We start from the raw sequence: 15,018 nt of genomic DNA, 5'->3' as shown, positions 1-15,018 counted from the left end.
GGATGAGTATATGTGGGTTTTATGCAGCTTCTTGTATTTTATTTTCAATAATTCACTTTATTTTAAAAACACAAAAGATATTTTTTTACATTATTAATAAAACAACAGAAAATGAAGTTTATTTTTAATTATCAGTACGGTATTTTGTTGAAAACTTTTTTTGCTTTTATTTATTTATTTACGTATGTATTTATTTATTTATTGAGACAGAGTTTTGCTCTTGTTGCCTAGGCTGGAGTGCAGTGGTACGATCTCTGCTCACTGCAACCTCTGCCTCCCAGGTTCAAGCGATTTTCTTGCCTCAGCTTCCCGAGTAGCTGGGAGTACAGGAGCGTGCCACCATGCCCAGCTAATTTTTTGTATTTTTAGTAGAGACGGGGTTTCACCATGTTGGTCAGGCTGGTCTTGAACTCCTGACCTCAGGTGATCCACCCACCTCGCCCTCCCAGAGTGCTGGGATTACAGGCATGAGCCACTGTGCCTAGCCACTTATTTTAATATTGTCTATTTTGCTGTGGTAACAGATATTTGAGAGAACAATTTCTGGTTTTGTTGACCTAATCCTTAAAATTTTTGCTTTATATTTCTTAATGTATATTTTTATAAATATACTTTTGAATATATATAATTTTGAACTTTTAGTTCTTTTTTTTTTTTTTGAGTTGGAGGCTCCCTGTGTCACCCGGGCTAGAGTGCAAGTGGTGCGATCTCAGCTCACTGTAACCTCTGCCTCCCAGGTTCAAGCGATTCTCCTGCCTCAGCCTCCCCAGTAGCTGGGACTACAGACGCGTGCCACCACGCCTGGCTAATTTTTGTATTTTTAGTAGAGACGGGCTTTTACCATGTTGGTCAGGCTGGTCTCTAACTCCTGACCTCAGGTGATGCACCCGCCTTGGCCTCCCAAAGTGCTGAGATTACAGGAGTGAGCCACTGTGCCCAGCCTTAGTTCTTAATTGTGCAATTTTTTGGCTGTGACTTAAATATCATAAACTTATAATAATGTTATACAGTAATACAAATATGGGTATAATGTGATGGGCAATCGGCCCCAGAACTCCTAGCAAGCTAACTTGAATAATTTCATTAGCTTCACAATCCTGCCTTTTACACAATTAAACATTTTGGACTTCATTTATAGGATTTTGGTAGGCTTTACATTTTTTTTTTTTTGTCACCAATTAAAAGTATACTTTAGGCCTGGTGTGGAGGCTCATGTCTGTAATCCCAGCACTTTGGGAGGCCAAGGTAGGAGGATTGCTTGAGCCCAAGAGTTTATAACTGGCATGGGTAACAGAGGGAGATCCTGTCTCTACCAAAAATTTAAAAAAAATTAGCCAGGCATAGTGGGATGTGCCTGTGGTCCCATCTACTCAGGAGGCTGAGGTGGGAGGATCACTTGAGCCCAGGAATTTGAGGCTGCAGTGAGCCATGGTCACACCACTGCATTCCAGCCTGGGTGACAGAGCCAAAAAAAAAAAACTACACACACACACACACACACACACACACACACACGTATACACACACGTATATATTTTATATAACTTAAAGTATCTCCAGTTATCTCAAAGGGATCTTAATTGTTTAAGTTGTTAATATGCAAAGCAAAATATTTACATTCAATTTCTTTTTTGTTGTTGTTTTTTTGAGATGAGTCTCACTCATTCAGTCACCCAGGCTGGAGTCAAGTGGCAGGATCTCAGCTCACTGCAACCTCCAGCTGCCTCCCAGGTTCAAGTGATTTTCCTGCCTCAGCCTCCTGAGTAGCTGGGATTACAGGCATGTGCCACCACGCCCGGCTAATTTTTGTATTTTTAGTAGAAATGGGGTTTTGCCATGTTGGCCGGGCTGGCCTTGAACTCTTGACCTCATGTAATCCACCTTGCCTCGACATCCCAAAGTGTTGGGATTACAGGTATGAGCCACTGCACCTGGCCTACATTCAATTTTTTTAATACTAATATAACACTTTTAGGAGAGGGGTATTAGAAAATCAAATTAATAGCAATTCATAAATAAAGAGTTGGAAATCACTGACCTTACCAGAAGGACTATGCTGGAGACATTTCCAAAGAAGGTTTTGCTCTTCTCTGAGAGAGGAGATCTTCAGAAGTACACATTTAGAGACTAGATATACAAATTGGCTGTTTGATGGTCTTTATTTAAAGTGTATAAAGAGAAATTAAACTCTTCAACCTAATTGAGAAATAAATGTGCTTAGAAACGTCCAAAATGTGAAAATACATGGCATGGGCAATACATAGCAAAGATATGTAACAACAAGAGAAGTGAGTTGTTTTCACTACTTGTATCTACCTTTTATTTGTTTTCATTTATTATTTCTGTGTATGTGCTTTTAAAAAATACCTTATGTAGGCCGGGTGTGGTGGCTCACGCCTGTAATCCCAGCACTTTGGGAGGCCATGGCGGGTGGATCACGAGACCAGGAGTTCAAGACCAGCCTGACCAACATGGTGAAACCCCATCTCTACTAAAAATACAAAAAGTTAGCCAGGCGTGGTGGCGGGCGCCTGTAATCCCAGCTACTCAGGAGGCTGAGGCAGGAGAGTCGCTTGAACCCAGGAGGCGGAGATTGCAGTGAGCTGAGATCGCACCACTGCACTCCAGCCTGGGCGACAGAGTGAGAATCTGTCTCAAAAAAAAAAAAAAAATACATCATGTAATCATGATCTAATTAAATTCTTCTTATCTGAGATCAATATAGGGCCTCTCATTGCACAATTACTTTAATTTATATTTATACGTTAGGAAGCAGATTAGACCATGTTGTATCGCAGTGTGATGTGCTAGAAATTATTATACTACTTTTGCTTTAAAAAAGATATTTAACCTAAAATAAATTAGAATAAAAATCGTGTGCATTCTTGACAGCCAAAAGAGTTCAAATGATATGCCATAAAATTAAAAGTTGTTAGTGACACTTGGTTTTAAAAGAATAACAGACTTTAAAAAAAAACAAAACTTAGAGCATTTTTAGTTTCACAGCAAAATTGAGAGGAAGGTACAGAGATATCCTACATACCCACTTTGTTCCACACATGCATAGCTTCCCCCATTATCAACGTCCCGCACTGGAGTGGTACCTTTGTTACAACCAATGAGCATACAATTACACATTATCATCCAAAATTCATGGTTTACAATAGAGTTTGCTGTTGGTGTTGTACATTTTATGGGTTTATACACGTGTATAATGACATGTATCTACCATTATAGTATCATACGGAGTGTTTTCAGTGCCATAAAATCCTCTATGCTCTGACTGCTCATCCTTCCCTCCCCATTAACCCCCAGCAACCACTGACCTTTTTACTGTCTCTGTAGTTTTGTTTTTTTCCGGGGTGTAATATAGTTGCAATCATACAGTATATAGCCTTTTCAGATTGGCTTCTTCCACTTAGTGATATGCATTTAAGATCCCCCCATGTCTTTTCATGGCTTGATAGCACATTTCTTTTTAGAGCTGAATATTTCATTGCACGGATGTACTACAGTTTATTTATCCATTCATCTAGTAAAGGACAACATGGTTGCTTCCCAGTTTGGGCAGTTATGAAGAAAGCTGCTAAAAACGTTCATGTTTAGGTTTTTGTGTAGAAAGGTGTTTTCAAGGAAAAAAATTAAGAGTCTGACTAGAGGATGTTTGTAGCCTCAGTACCAGCAGAAGTTAATTCCAGATAAAGAGTTAAATATAGAAAATAAATTTTGAATTTATCAAATTTTGAGTTGTATGTGTTCTGCAGTTTAGGTATATAAATTGGATTATCTTTATGAACCAAATATTTTTAGGCTTTGTAAATTGAAAAAGAATAAATATGGTGTTTTCCATCAATTTTAGCCTGTTCCCAGAACATTGACGTCTATACTAGAATGCCTGATTATTGCTCATTCAGTTGGAGTGGAAAGTCTTTTTGCTGACTGCATGAAGTAAGTTATGTTAAGTAGTGCTGATACTATTAATTTAGGGATTTTGTTTTTCTGTTCTTCTAATTTTGTGGGGGAGCTTTAGAGTTGGCCTGTTTTCTTGGACACAATGTAAGTAAGTAGCTTAGTGCTAAACTAGTTTCACCACTAAGTAGAATATTAATTTAGATATTACTCAAGATACTTGGGATCATTTTATCTTAGCTGAACCATGGTTAATTATGTTGAAATCTGTGCACATGGATTTAAAATACATGTTTACAGGAAAGAGAATATAAAGTCCATTTTAGGGTTCATAAAATTAATAGTATTAGTCAGGTCATATATATGTACAGTTACATAATTGAAAACCAAAATATTGACTATTATGATGAAAAACATTTTAATTTCTTTAACTTTGTATTCTTTTATTTTAACAGGTGGATTGTAAAGCATTTTGCAAGGTTTTGGTCTGAGAGAAGCTTTGCAAATATACCTCCTGAGATTCAGAAAAGTTGTCTTAATATGTTGATTCAGTCCTTAGTAAGTATAACCTGAATACTCTTTTGTGTGTTTGCCATTAAAAAGTTTATTCAATTTTGTATAGTACTTTCAGTGATTGAAATATAAATGTAAAATATTGTAAAAGCAAGAGGCGTGAACCAATTCAGATAACCTAATCCTAAGATTCAGTTCCTTTGAAACCACTGCATACCCAGCTCATCAGTCAGGGTTGAAACAGAGAAGCAGAACCACTAGGATGTGTATATTGATTCATGAACAAAGCAGACATGGTGCCACAGAGAAAGGCTTATGCGTTGGCTCAGCAGTATTGACCCACTCACCCAGGTGGATCTGGGTACAACACTGAACTTCTCAATGGTACCATTCTTCAAGGGAATCAGCCATCTACCTGGTGGCAGGTTGATTACATTGGATCACTTCCATCCTGTAAAAGGCCGTGCTTTGTTCTCACTGAAAAAAACATTTGCTCTGGATAGTGATTTGCCTCCCTTGCTCATAATGTTTCTGCCGAAACCACCATCAATGAACTTACAGAATGCCTTATCCATTATCGTGATATTCCACACAGCATCACTTCTGAATAAGGTACTCACTTACCTGCTAATAAAGTATAGAAATTGGGCCTTGCTCATGGAATTCACTGGTCTTAGAAAGATTCCAATCAGCCTGAAGCAGCTGGCTTGATAGTGTTGAGGAAAGGCCTTTGAAGACTCAGTTACAGTGCCAACTAGGTGGCAGTGCCCTGTGGGGCTGGGGGCAGTATCCTCCAGGATGCAATACATGCTGTAAATCAGATTTTGATTTATGCTGCTATTTCTCCTCTAGCCAGGATTCATGGGCCTAAAAACCAAAGTTTGGAAATAGGTGTGGCACCACACACAATTACTCCTAGTGATTCAGTAGCAAAATTTTTGCTTCCTTTCCTCACAGCTTTAGGCTCTGCTGATTTATAAGTCTTAATCCCCAAAAGAAGAATGTTTCCATGTGGGGACACAAGTAATGATTCTGTTGAACTGGAAGTTGAGACTGCCTTCCTGTAGCCACTGTAAACCCACAGGCAAAGAAGGGGAATTATTGATAGATTGAGCCTATCAAGAGGAAATTGAGTTGCTACTATACAATGTGGATAATGTAGAGACCATCTGGAATGCAGTACTCCCAGGCTCTATGAGTAAAATCAATAGAAAGCTATAAGAACCCAATTTGGGCAGTGCTGATGATTTTTCAGGAATAAAGTTTGGGCTACCCTTCCAGATAAGAAACTATGAACAGTGAAATACTTGCTGAGGGCAAAGGGAATATGGAGTGGTTAGTAGAAAAAGGTATGTAAAAATAACAGCTACAGCTACATGAGGAGTTATAGAAGTGAACACTGCAGTAGTTCTGATATAAACGTTCATATTCCTTCTTAATATGTTTGTCTATATATTAATCAAATATTTTTGTTTTCCTCCTACTGTCTCATTCCCCGTCATCTAATATAAGACATGTTAATAATAGTTAACTTTGTATCTACGTATTTAAGGTACAGATATCAAAGAAAACTGAATCAGATTGAAGAATGAACATCTCCTAAAAACAAAAAAAGGAACTCATATCCCCTCTTTTAGAAGGAAAGGGTTAGCATGTTTGTTGTGTGGAGGGATAGTTGTATCATGTTAGATGGAAGCATGACTGTTACTTTCTCCATTTGGGAACTAAGTATGGTTTTAAGAGATGTATATAGTTGCCAGGTTGACAAGATGTTGACTCTGTAACATGTCGGTTTGACTAGGGTCAACTACACTTCACAGAATTTCCTTCTTGTATGTTTCTAGTTAGAGTGGCCAAAAGAGACAATTTTGTGTGAAATTTGGAGGATGGGAGTGAAACAGCAGCTATTTTTGGCTTTTACACTAGGAAGGCTGGAACACTACTGCAATGTTCATTTACACTAGGAAAGTTATTTACTGGCTCACTGCAGCCAGATCTGTAACTGTTCTTCCTTGCCCTGTATCCTCCTTTAGCTTCTCTTACTCCGGGCCAGGTATATGTCTAGCTCCACAATGAAAGGCACCAGCATCTCCTGCAGGATACCCATAGTGTCCAGACTGGAGGCAGTAAGACTGACATGAGCCCATCCTTGTCAATTCCAGCTGATTCTCTTGGTGTCAGTTTGTTCTCACTCTCCCCAACATTACGTCCATCTTTCCTCTTCTCATCTGCCTGCCCTGTGGAATTCAAACTACACCATCAGATACAAAGGCTGTTTAAGCAGCTCCTACAATTGTGTAAGGTCAACTCCCTGTAACAAATTTCTTTATACAATAAGTCTGCACCGATGTCATTGATGGGTCCTTGGAATCTTAGAATCTTGGAATCTAATTTGACGTTAAGCAAAACAATGCATAGCAAAACTAATTTTACTATAGACTAATGGATATGAACAAGAGTTAAGTTCCTATGGCATATTTCTGGTCACAAAAAGGTCATCAGCCTTCTAGTAGAGACCCAAGACACTTCTTATATTGAATATTGAAATAAATGTGAGCTATACATACTTTTCAGAAATATTAATAAAAACAAGATAAGTACCCAGTTTTTGGTGAATCTGTGAGTGGCAGTAGTAGCAATGGTGGGTAAATCAAGGAATAAATGTTTGCAAAGCAAAAATTGTAAAGAGCACCTCCTACCACATGCAGTTCCAAAGCAATCACAAATGTGGCAGGTTCATGGAGTGTTTTTATACTGCATCGCTTATTGTCATATATTTGTATGGTCACCATATACTTTATGAATTTTTACTTTACAATAATTTCTGTATTCATTCATTTTCCAACATGCTTTTTCTGGTTTCAGTTGTGGGTGGCTGGAGCCTGTCCTTGCAGCTAAGGACCCAAGGTTGGAACCAACCCTGGACAGGATATCATTCCAGCGCAGGGTGCACTCACAGCACAGAACACTCACTTATACTGGGACATTGTAGAGATGCCATTTCACTAAATGTGCACATCTTTGGGATGTGGGAGGAAACTGGAGTGTCCAGAGAAAACCCATGCAGACATGGGGAAAACATGCAAACTCTACACAAACAATGGCCTGGCCAGGAATCCTTTTTTCCCTCATCAACATTATAATAAAACAACGGTAATCAAAATGACATTATTCACGGACCTCCTATGTATATATAAATACCTCCTAGTGGTCCCATGAACCCTGAAGGATAACATCAGACTGGGTTACATAGAAGATATGTCAAAATCTAACTGAGAAAATAAGTGTAGGATATCAGCTGGTGAGATACCACTACAAAAAGTAAATGTAAGGCTAGGCATGGTGGCTCGCGCCTGTAATCCCAGCACTTTGGGAGGACGAGGTGTGTGGATCACCTGAGGTCTGGAGTTCGAGACCACCTTGGCCAACATGGTGAAACCCCAAATCTACTAAAAATACAAAAAATTAGCTGGGCCTGGTGGTGCATGCCTGTAATCCCAGCTACTCGGGAGGCTGAGGCAGGAGAATCACTTGAACCCAGGAGGCAGAGGTTGCAGTAAGCTGGGATTGTGCCATTCCACCTCAGCCTAGGCAACAAGAACGAAACTGTCTCAAAAAAAAAAAAAAAAGTAAATGTAAATCTGTGTTTTAGCTAATGAAGGACTGTGTTGTATTGTTGCTTACTGTTTTACATTAGTTTGTTGGTCAGTGAATAGTTAACAAATTATTGGCCCAGCTATAGTTCTGTTCAATAGAAGAGTCGGGTTCATTTCCTAATGTAGTAGTAGTACCAGTATTTTTTTAAAATGATTTTTTTTCAATAGCTTTTGGGATACATGCAGTTTTTGGTTACATGGGTGAGTTCTTTAGTGGTGAAGTCTGAGATTTTAGTGTACCCATCACCTGAACAATGTACACTGCACCCAATATATAGTCTTCTATCCTTCACACATTTTGCAACCTTCTCCCCTCCCTAAATCCCCAAAGTTCATTTTTTCACTGTGTATGTTTTTGCATTCTCATGGCTTAGCTCCCACTTATAAGTGAATGGAATATATACAGTATTTGGTTTTCCATTCCTGAATTATTTAGAATAACGGCCTCCAGCTCCATCCAAGTTGCTGCAAAAGACATTTCATTCCTTTTTATGGCTCAGTAGTATTACATGGTGTATATGTACCACATTTTCTTTATCCACTCAGTACCAATATTTAGTGGATTTTTTTAGACTTATAGAGCTCCACAAAATACTTTTTTTGTGAAATTTAGCATAAGACAGGTACTGTTGTCTCTGCTTCACATATGAGAAAAGAGAATCAAAGAGTTAAGTGCCTTGTTCAAGTTCCCAAGACAGTAAAAGACAAAACCTAGTCTTAAAACCAATTGCTACTATTCTAAATATAATATGATAAGTGCTCCATGTGAGCAAAGATTTTTTTTTTTAATGCGTGGGACTTGACTTCAAGAAACTCACAAATTGGTGGAAAAAGAGGCATTTAAACAGCTAAGTAAAATACAGGTTAGACTATGATGAGTACAAGCATTAAGTTACATGTCAAATCTTTACCATTGTAGCCTCAGCCTTAGAACAGTGCCTAGCACATGTTAGCACTCAGTATGTATTGTCAAATATGTAAGTAAGTGAATTGTATAACTTAGAATTCAGGTGTATACATAGAATCACACAGGTTAAATCTGACTGGAATAATAAGAGAATTAATTTGAAATGAACCAGGTTAGAGGACAATTTTAAAATAAGTAGGTTAGGGCATTCCTGAAAGACTAAAAATGTAACCAGGGATATGGAGACTAGGCAGTGTCAGTATTCTGCTGTAACTGGAATGAGAGAAGATGAGTCTGGGGACAGGCTAAAGATAGATTGGGAGGGATTTTAGCTGAGTATCTTGTTAACGAGTTTGATTTTTTTTTTTAAACAAGTGGTAGTATGTGATTTTAATTGAAGAATAAGCCCATCAAACTATGCCTCTCCCAATGCTATACCCTTTTATTTTGATTTTATAGCTCTAATTAGGTCCTTGTAAGCTTTGTGGTGAATACTTGACATTTTCTTTCAAGACAGATAAAAAGATAAACATCAGAACAGCCAAACATCCAGTCTGATCAATAGCCTCTGGCATCATGGGGATTAGTCTCAAAATTTGTCTTTGTGGATAATCAGGTTTTAAGAAACACTAATTTAACATATTTGTCATATTTTATTGTATAAGTAAAATATGTTTAGCTTTATTGATGGAAAACAGAGTATTTTAATTTTCTCAAAATTCGAAGTATGTTACCCAGAAAGAGCAAGCAGTCTTTTTTTTAGCAATAACCCCAGATTGGCCTTTTAGAAAATCTTATAATAGGTACATGCAATATTAATAGTGTTTTTTTAAATAGTTCAAAATTGTTACATTTTTACACATTTGATACTAACTTAAAAAATGAATTGCATTTTAAAAAATTTCTTGTGTGTTTGCATATCTCACAAAGCATTACTTATGACCATTTCTTCTTAATGTGACTTTTACCTGTGGGAAGTAATTTATTTTATATATGAATTCTATCTGGCAATTCTAGTTCATTAGTATTACTTTCTATATATTATTCATCCTTATTTTATTTTATTTTGGAAAGAATATTTAACATGGTATCTATGCTCTTAACAAATTTTTAAGTGTACAATACAGTATTGTCAATTACAGGCACACAGTTGAACAGCAGATCTCTCATCTTTCGTAACTGAAACTTAATGCCCAATGATAGCAACTCCCCATTTTCCCCTTCCCCAGCTCCTGGCAACCACCATTCCATTCTCTGATTCTATGAGTTTGACTTGTAATGGAATCATACAGTATTTGCCTTTTCTGTGACTGGCCTATTTCACTTAGGATAATGTCCTCAACATTCATCCATGTGGTCACATCTTACAGAATTTCCTTCTTTTTAAAGAATGAATAATGTTCTGCTATATGTATACACCACATTTTCTTTATCCATTTGTCTATTGGTGGACATTTAGGTTGCTTCCACATGTTGGCTATTGTAAATAGTGCTGCAGTGAACATGGTAGTGCTAATATTTCTTTGGGATCCTGATTTCAATTCTTTTGAATGAATGCTGATGTGCTTTGGATGTTTGTCCTCTCCAAGTCTCATGTTGAAATGTAATCTCCAGTGTTGGAGGTGGGGCCTGGTGGGAGGGATTTGGGTCATGGGGGCAGATCCCTTATGAATGGTTTGGTGCCATCCCCATGGTGATGAGTGAGTTCTCACTCTAGTAGTTCACATGAGATCTGGTTGTTTGAGAAGGAGCCTGGAATCTCCCCACTCTGTCTCTTGCTCCCTCTCTCACCATGTGATGTGCCTGCTCCTCCGTTACCTTCCACTATGATTGTAAGCTTCCTGAGGCCCTCACCAGAAGCTGAACAGATGTGGGTGCCATGCTTGTACAGCCTGCAGGACCATGAGCTAATAAACCTCTTTTCCTTATAAATTACTTAGCCTGCAGTAGTCCTTTCATAGCAGTGCAAACAGGTTAACACAAATACCCAGAAGTAGGATTTTTGGATCATATGGTAGTTCTATTTTTAATTTTTTGAGGAACCTGCATACTGTTCTACATAGCAGCTGCACCATTTTGCATTCCTGCCAGCAGTGTACAAGTGCTACCTATTCTCCACATCCTCACCAAAACTTGTTATCTTTTATTTTTTTGATCATAGCCATCCAAACAGATGTGCAGTGACATCCTCTTATGGTTTTAATTTGCATTTCCCTGATGATTAATGACATAGAACATCTTTTCATATACCTGTTGGCCATTTGTATGTCATCTTTGGAGAAATGTGTATTCAAGTCTTCAGCCAATTTTTAACAGTGTTATCAGATTTTTGCTATTAAATTGTAGGAGTTTCTTATATGTTTTGGAATTAGCCCCTTATGATATGTATGGTTTGCAGTATTTTTCCCCATTCTGTAGATTTTTTCAGTGTCTTGTTTTCTTTGCTGTATGGAGGCTTTTTAATTTGATGTAGTTTCACTCGTTTATGTTTGCTTTTGTTGCTTGTCCTTTTGGTATCATATCTGTGAAATCATTACCAAGACCAATGTCATGAAGCTTTCTTCTAGGAGTTTTAGAGTTTCAGGTCTTAGGTAGAAGTCTTAAATCCATTTTGAGTTGATGTTTGGGTATGTTGTACGATAAGGGTGAAATTGTATTCTTTTGCTTATGGATATCCAGTTTTCCCAGCACTGTTTGTTGAAGAGACTTTCCTGACCCATTGCGTATTCTTGGCACCTTTACTAAAGAGCAGTTTTATGTATGTGGATGTATTTCTGGGCTCTCTGTTCTGTTCCATTGATCTCTATGTCTGTCTTTAGGCCAGTACCACACTGTTTTAGTTACTACAGCTTTGTTATATATTTTGAAATCAGAAAATCAAAGTCACCCCAACTTTTTCCTTCTTAAGATTAATTTGGCTATTCAGGGTATTTTGTGGTTCCGTATGAATTTTAGAATTGTGTTTTCTATTTCTATAAAAAATGCAATCAAGATTTTGATAGAGATTGCATTGTATCCATAGATCACTTTGTGTAGTATGGACTTTTTAGCAACATTAAGTCTTCCAATCCATGAGTACTGCATGTCTTTCTGTTTGTCTTCTTTAATTTCTTTTTAAAATTTCTGTCTGTCTAGCTGTTTATTTATGAGACAGGGTCTTGCTCTGTTGCCCAGGCTGGAATGCAGTGGCATGATCATAGCTCACTGCAACTTTGAACTCCTGGTCTCAAGTGATCCTCCTGCCTCAGCCTCCCAAGTAGCTGGGATTACAGGCACAAGCCACTGTGCCCAGCTGTGCCTTCTTTAATTTCTTTCAATGTTTTGTAGTTTTTAGCCAAGTCTTTCATCTTCTTAGATAAGTTTATTCTTAAGTATTTTACTCTTTGGTGCTATCGTAAATGGGATTGTTTTTCTAATTTCCTTTTCAGTCATTAATGTTGTTAGTTGAAATGCAACTGATTATTGTATGTTCATTTTGTAGCTTTCATCTTTACTGAATTTGTTTTAACAGTTTTTTGGTGAAGTGTTTAGAGTTTGCTATATATAAGATTATGTTATCTGCAAGCAGGGACAATTTTACTTCTTCCTTTACAGTTTGGATGCCTTATTATTTCTTCTTCATACCTGATTGTTCTGGTTAGGACTTCCAGGACTATGTTGAATGGAAGTGGAGAGAATGAGCATCCTTGTCTTGTTCCTGATATTAACTTAAAAGTTTTCAGGGTAAACCTTGAGTATGATTCTAGCAGTGGGCTTGTGGCCTCTATTATGTTGAGATAATTTACTTCTATTCCTAACTTGTTGAGAGTTTTCAGTCATGAAAATTAATTGAATCTTGTCAAATACTGTTTCTGCATTTACTGAGATAATCATTTGACTTCTGTCTATGCTGTTAATGATGTGGGTTGCATTAATTGATTTACATATGTTAAATCATCCTTGTATCCTAGGAATAAATACCACTAGTTGATGGTGAATTATCTTTATAATGTACTGTTGAATTCAGTGTGCCAGTGCTTTGTTGAGGATTTTAACATCTATGTTCATCAGGGATATTGGCCTATAATTTTTCTTTTTTTGTGGTATTCTTATGTGGCTTTGGTGTCAGAGTAGTGCTGGCCTTGTAAAATGAGGGAAATATTCCCTCCTCTTCAGTTTTTTGGAAGGGTGTGAGAAGGATTGGTATTAGGTCTTTCCTTTAACTAGCAGAATTCAGTAATGAAGCCATCAGTAGAATTCAGTAATGAAGCTATCAGTCCTGGACTTTTCTTTGATGGGAGACTTTTTATTACAGCTCAATCTCCTATATATTATCAGTCTGTTCAGATTTTCTATTTCTTCATGATTCAACCTTAATAGGTTGTATGTGTCTAGGAATTTATCCATTTCTTCTAGGTTACCTTGTTTATTGGCTTGTAATTGTTTATAACAGTCCCTTATGATCATTTTAATTTGTGTCATCTATTGTAATGCCTCCTCTTTCATTTTGGGTTGTATAATATTTATTTGCATCTTCTCTGCTTTTTTTCTTAGTATAAAGGATTGTCAATTTTGTTTATCTTTTCAAAAAAGCAACTCAGTTTTGTTATTTTTAAAAAACTGTTTTTCTATCCTCTATTTATTTCTGCTCTAATCTTTATTTTTTTTTTTTTCGTTGGTTTGCTAAGTTCAGGCTTAGTTTCTTCTTTTTTTAGTTCCTTGAGGTATAATGTAAAGTTTTTTTTTTCAGATCATTTTGTTTTTAATGTAGGCATTTATTGCTATAAACTTTCCTCTTAGTTCTGCTTTTGCTGCATCCCATAAGTTTTGGTATATTGTATTGTTGTTTTTGTTTGTTTCAAGATACCTTCTAATTTATCCTTTGATTTTTTTCTTTGACCCATTGGTTGTTCAAAAGTGTGTTAATTTCTACAATTTGTTTATTTTCTAGTCTTCTGTTGATTTCTACTTTTATTCCATTGTGTTCAGAAAAGATGCTTGGTATGATTTCAGTTGTCTTAATTTTGTTAAGACTTATTTTGTGACCGAACATGATATATTCTGGAGAACATTTTGTGCGTGCTTAAGAAGAATGTATATTCTGCCCCTGTTGGTTGGAATGTTCTGTATAGGTATGTTAGGTCCATTTGGTCTATAGTGTTTTTGAAGTCCAGTATTTCTCCATTGATTTTCTGTCTGATGTATTCATTATTCTTATTTACTTATTTATTTATTTAGTTAAGAGATGGAGTCTCACTTTGTCTCCCAGATTGGAGTTCAGTGGCACGATCATAGCTCACTACAGCCTCAAACTCCTGGGCTTAAGTGATCCTTCTGCCTTCCAAGTAGCTGGAACTACAGGCATGTGCCATCATCACTGGCTTTTTTTTTTTTTTTTTCTTGGTAGGGATAGGGTCTTGCTGTGTTGCCCAGGTTGGTCTCAAAATCCTGGCCACTCTCTTCCCAAGTGATCCTCCCATCTCAGCCTTCTGAGTTTCTGGGATTACAGGCATGAGCCACTGTGCCCAACATGTTGTATTCACTATTGAAAAGTTGTGTATTGAAAGTTCCTACTATCTTTGTATTGCTTTCTCTCTCTCTCTTCAGATCTATTAATACTTGCTTTATATATTTAGGTAATGTGATGCAGGGTGCATATATGTTTATAATTGTTGTATCTTCCTATCTTCCTGGCATATGCTTTTATCATTACATAATGTCTGTGTCTCTTGTGACAAGTTTTGACTTAAGGTCTATTTTGTTTGATATGGTATAGCCACTCTTACTCTTTTTATTACCATTGGTATGAAATATCTTTTTTTATTCCTTCACTTCCAGCCTAAATGTGTTGTTAAATCTAAAGTGAGTCTCTTGTAGACAGTGTATCATTGGATCTTGTTTTTTAATCCACTTAGCTACTCTGTCTTTTGATTGGATAGTTTAATCTATTTATATTTTAAGTAATTATTGAGAGGAAAGGATTTACTATTGCCATTTTATTATTTTCTGTTGTCTTATAGTTCTTTGGTCCTTCTTTTTATCTCCTGCTGTCTT

The 15,018-nt window shown here is 36.9% G+C and overlaps 1 protein-coding gene across 9 annotated transcripts in view; it reads left to right on the top strand.

The window, feature by feature from the left end:
• The window catches only part of BTBD8 (BTB domain containing 8), a 103,463-nt gene that overhangs the window by 62,908 nt on the left and 25,537 nt on the right, over positions 1 to 15,018 (top strand). For 8 of the 9 annotated variants that reach the window (XM_016922386.3, XM_009425322.4, XM_054667737.2 and 5 more), the window contains 2 exons: positions 3,860 to 3,948; positions 4,365 to 4,467. In XM_016922386.3, the coding sequence (XP_016777875.2) occupies positions 3,860 to 3,948; positions 4,365 to 4,467 (192 nt within the window). The remainder of the gene's footprint in view (positions 1 to 3,859; positions 3,949 to 4,364; positions 4,468 to 15,018) is intronic. The other variant, XM_016922387.3, reaches the window with a different exon arrangement.

This window comes from Pan troglodytes, chromosome 1 (genome assembly GCF_028858775.2).
Source record: "Pan troglodytes isolate AG18354 chromosome 1, NHGRI_mPanTro3-v2.0_pri, whole genome shotgun sequence".
Classification (NCBI taxonomy): Eukaryota; Metazoa; Chordata; class Mammalia; order Primates; family Hominidae; genus Pan; species Pan troglodytes.
Note: the sequence above shows the minus strand (reverse complement) of the source record. Positions and strands in the feature narration are given on the sequence as shown.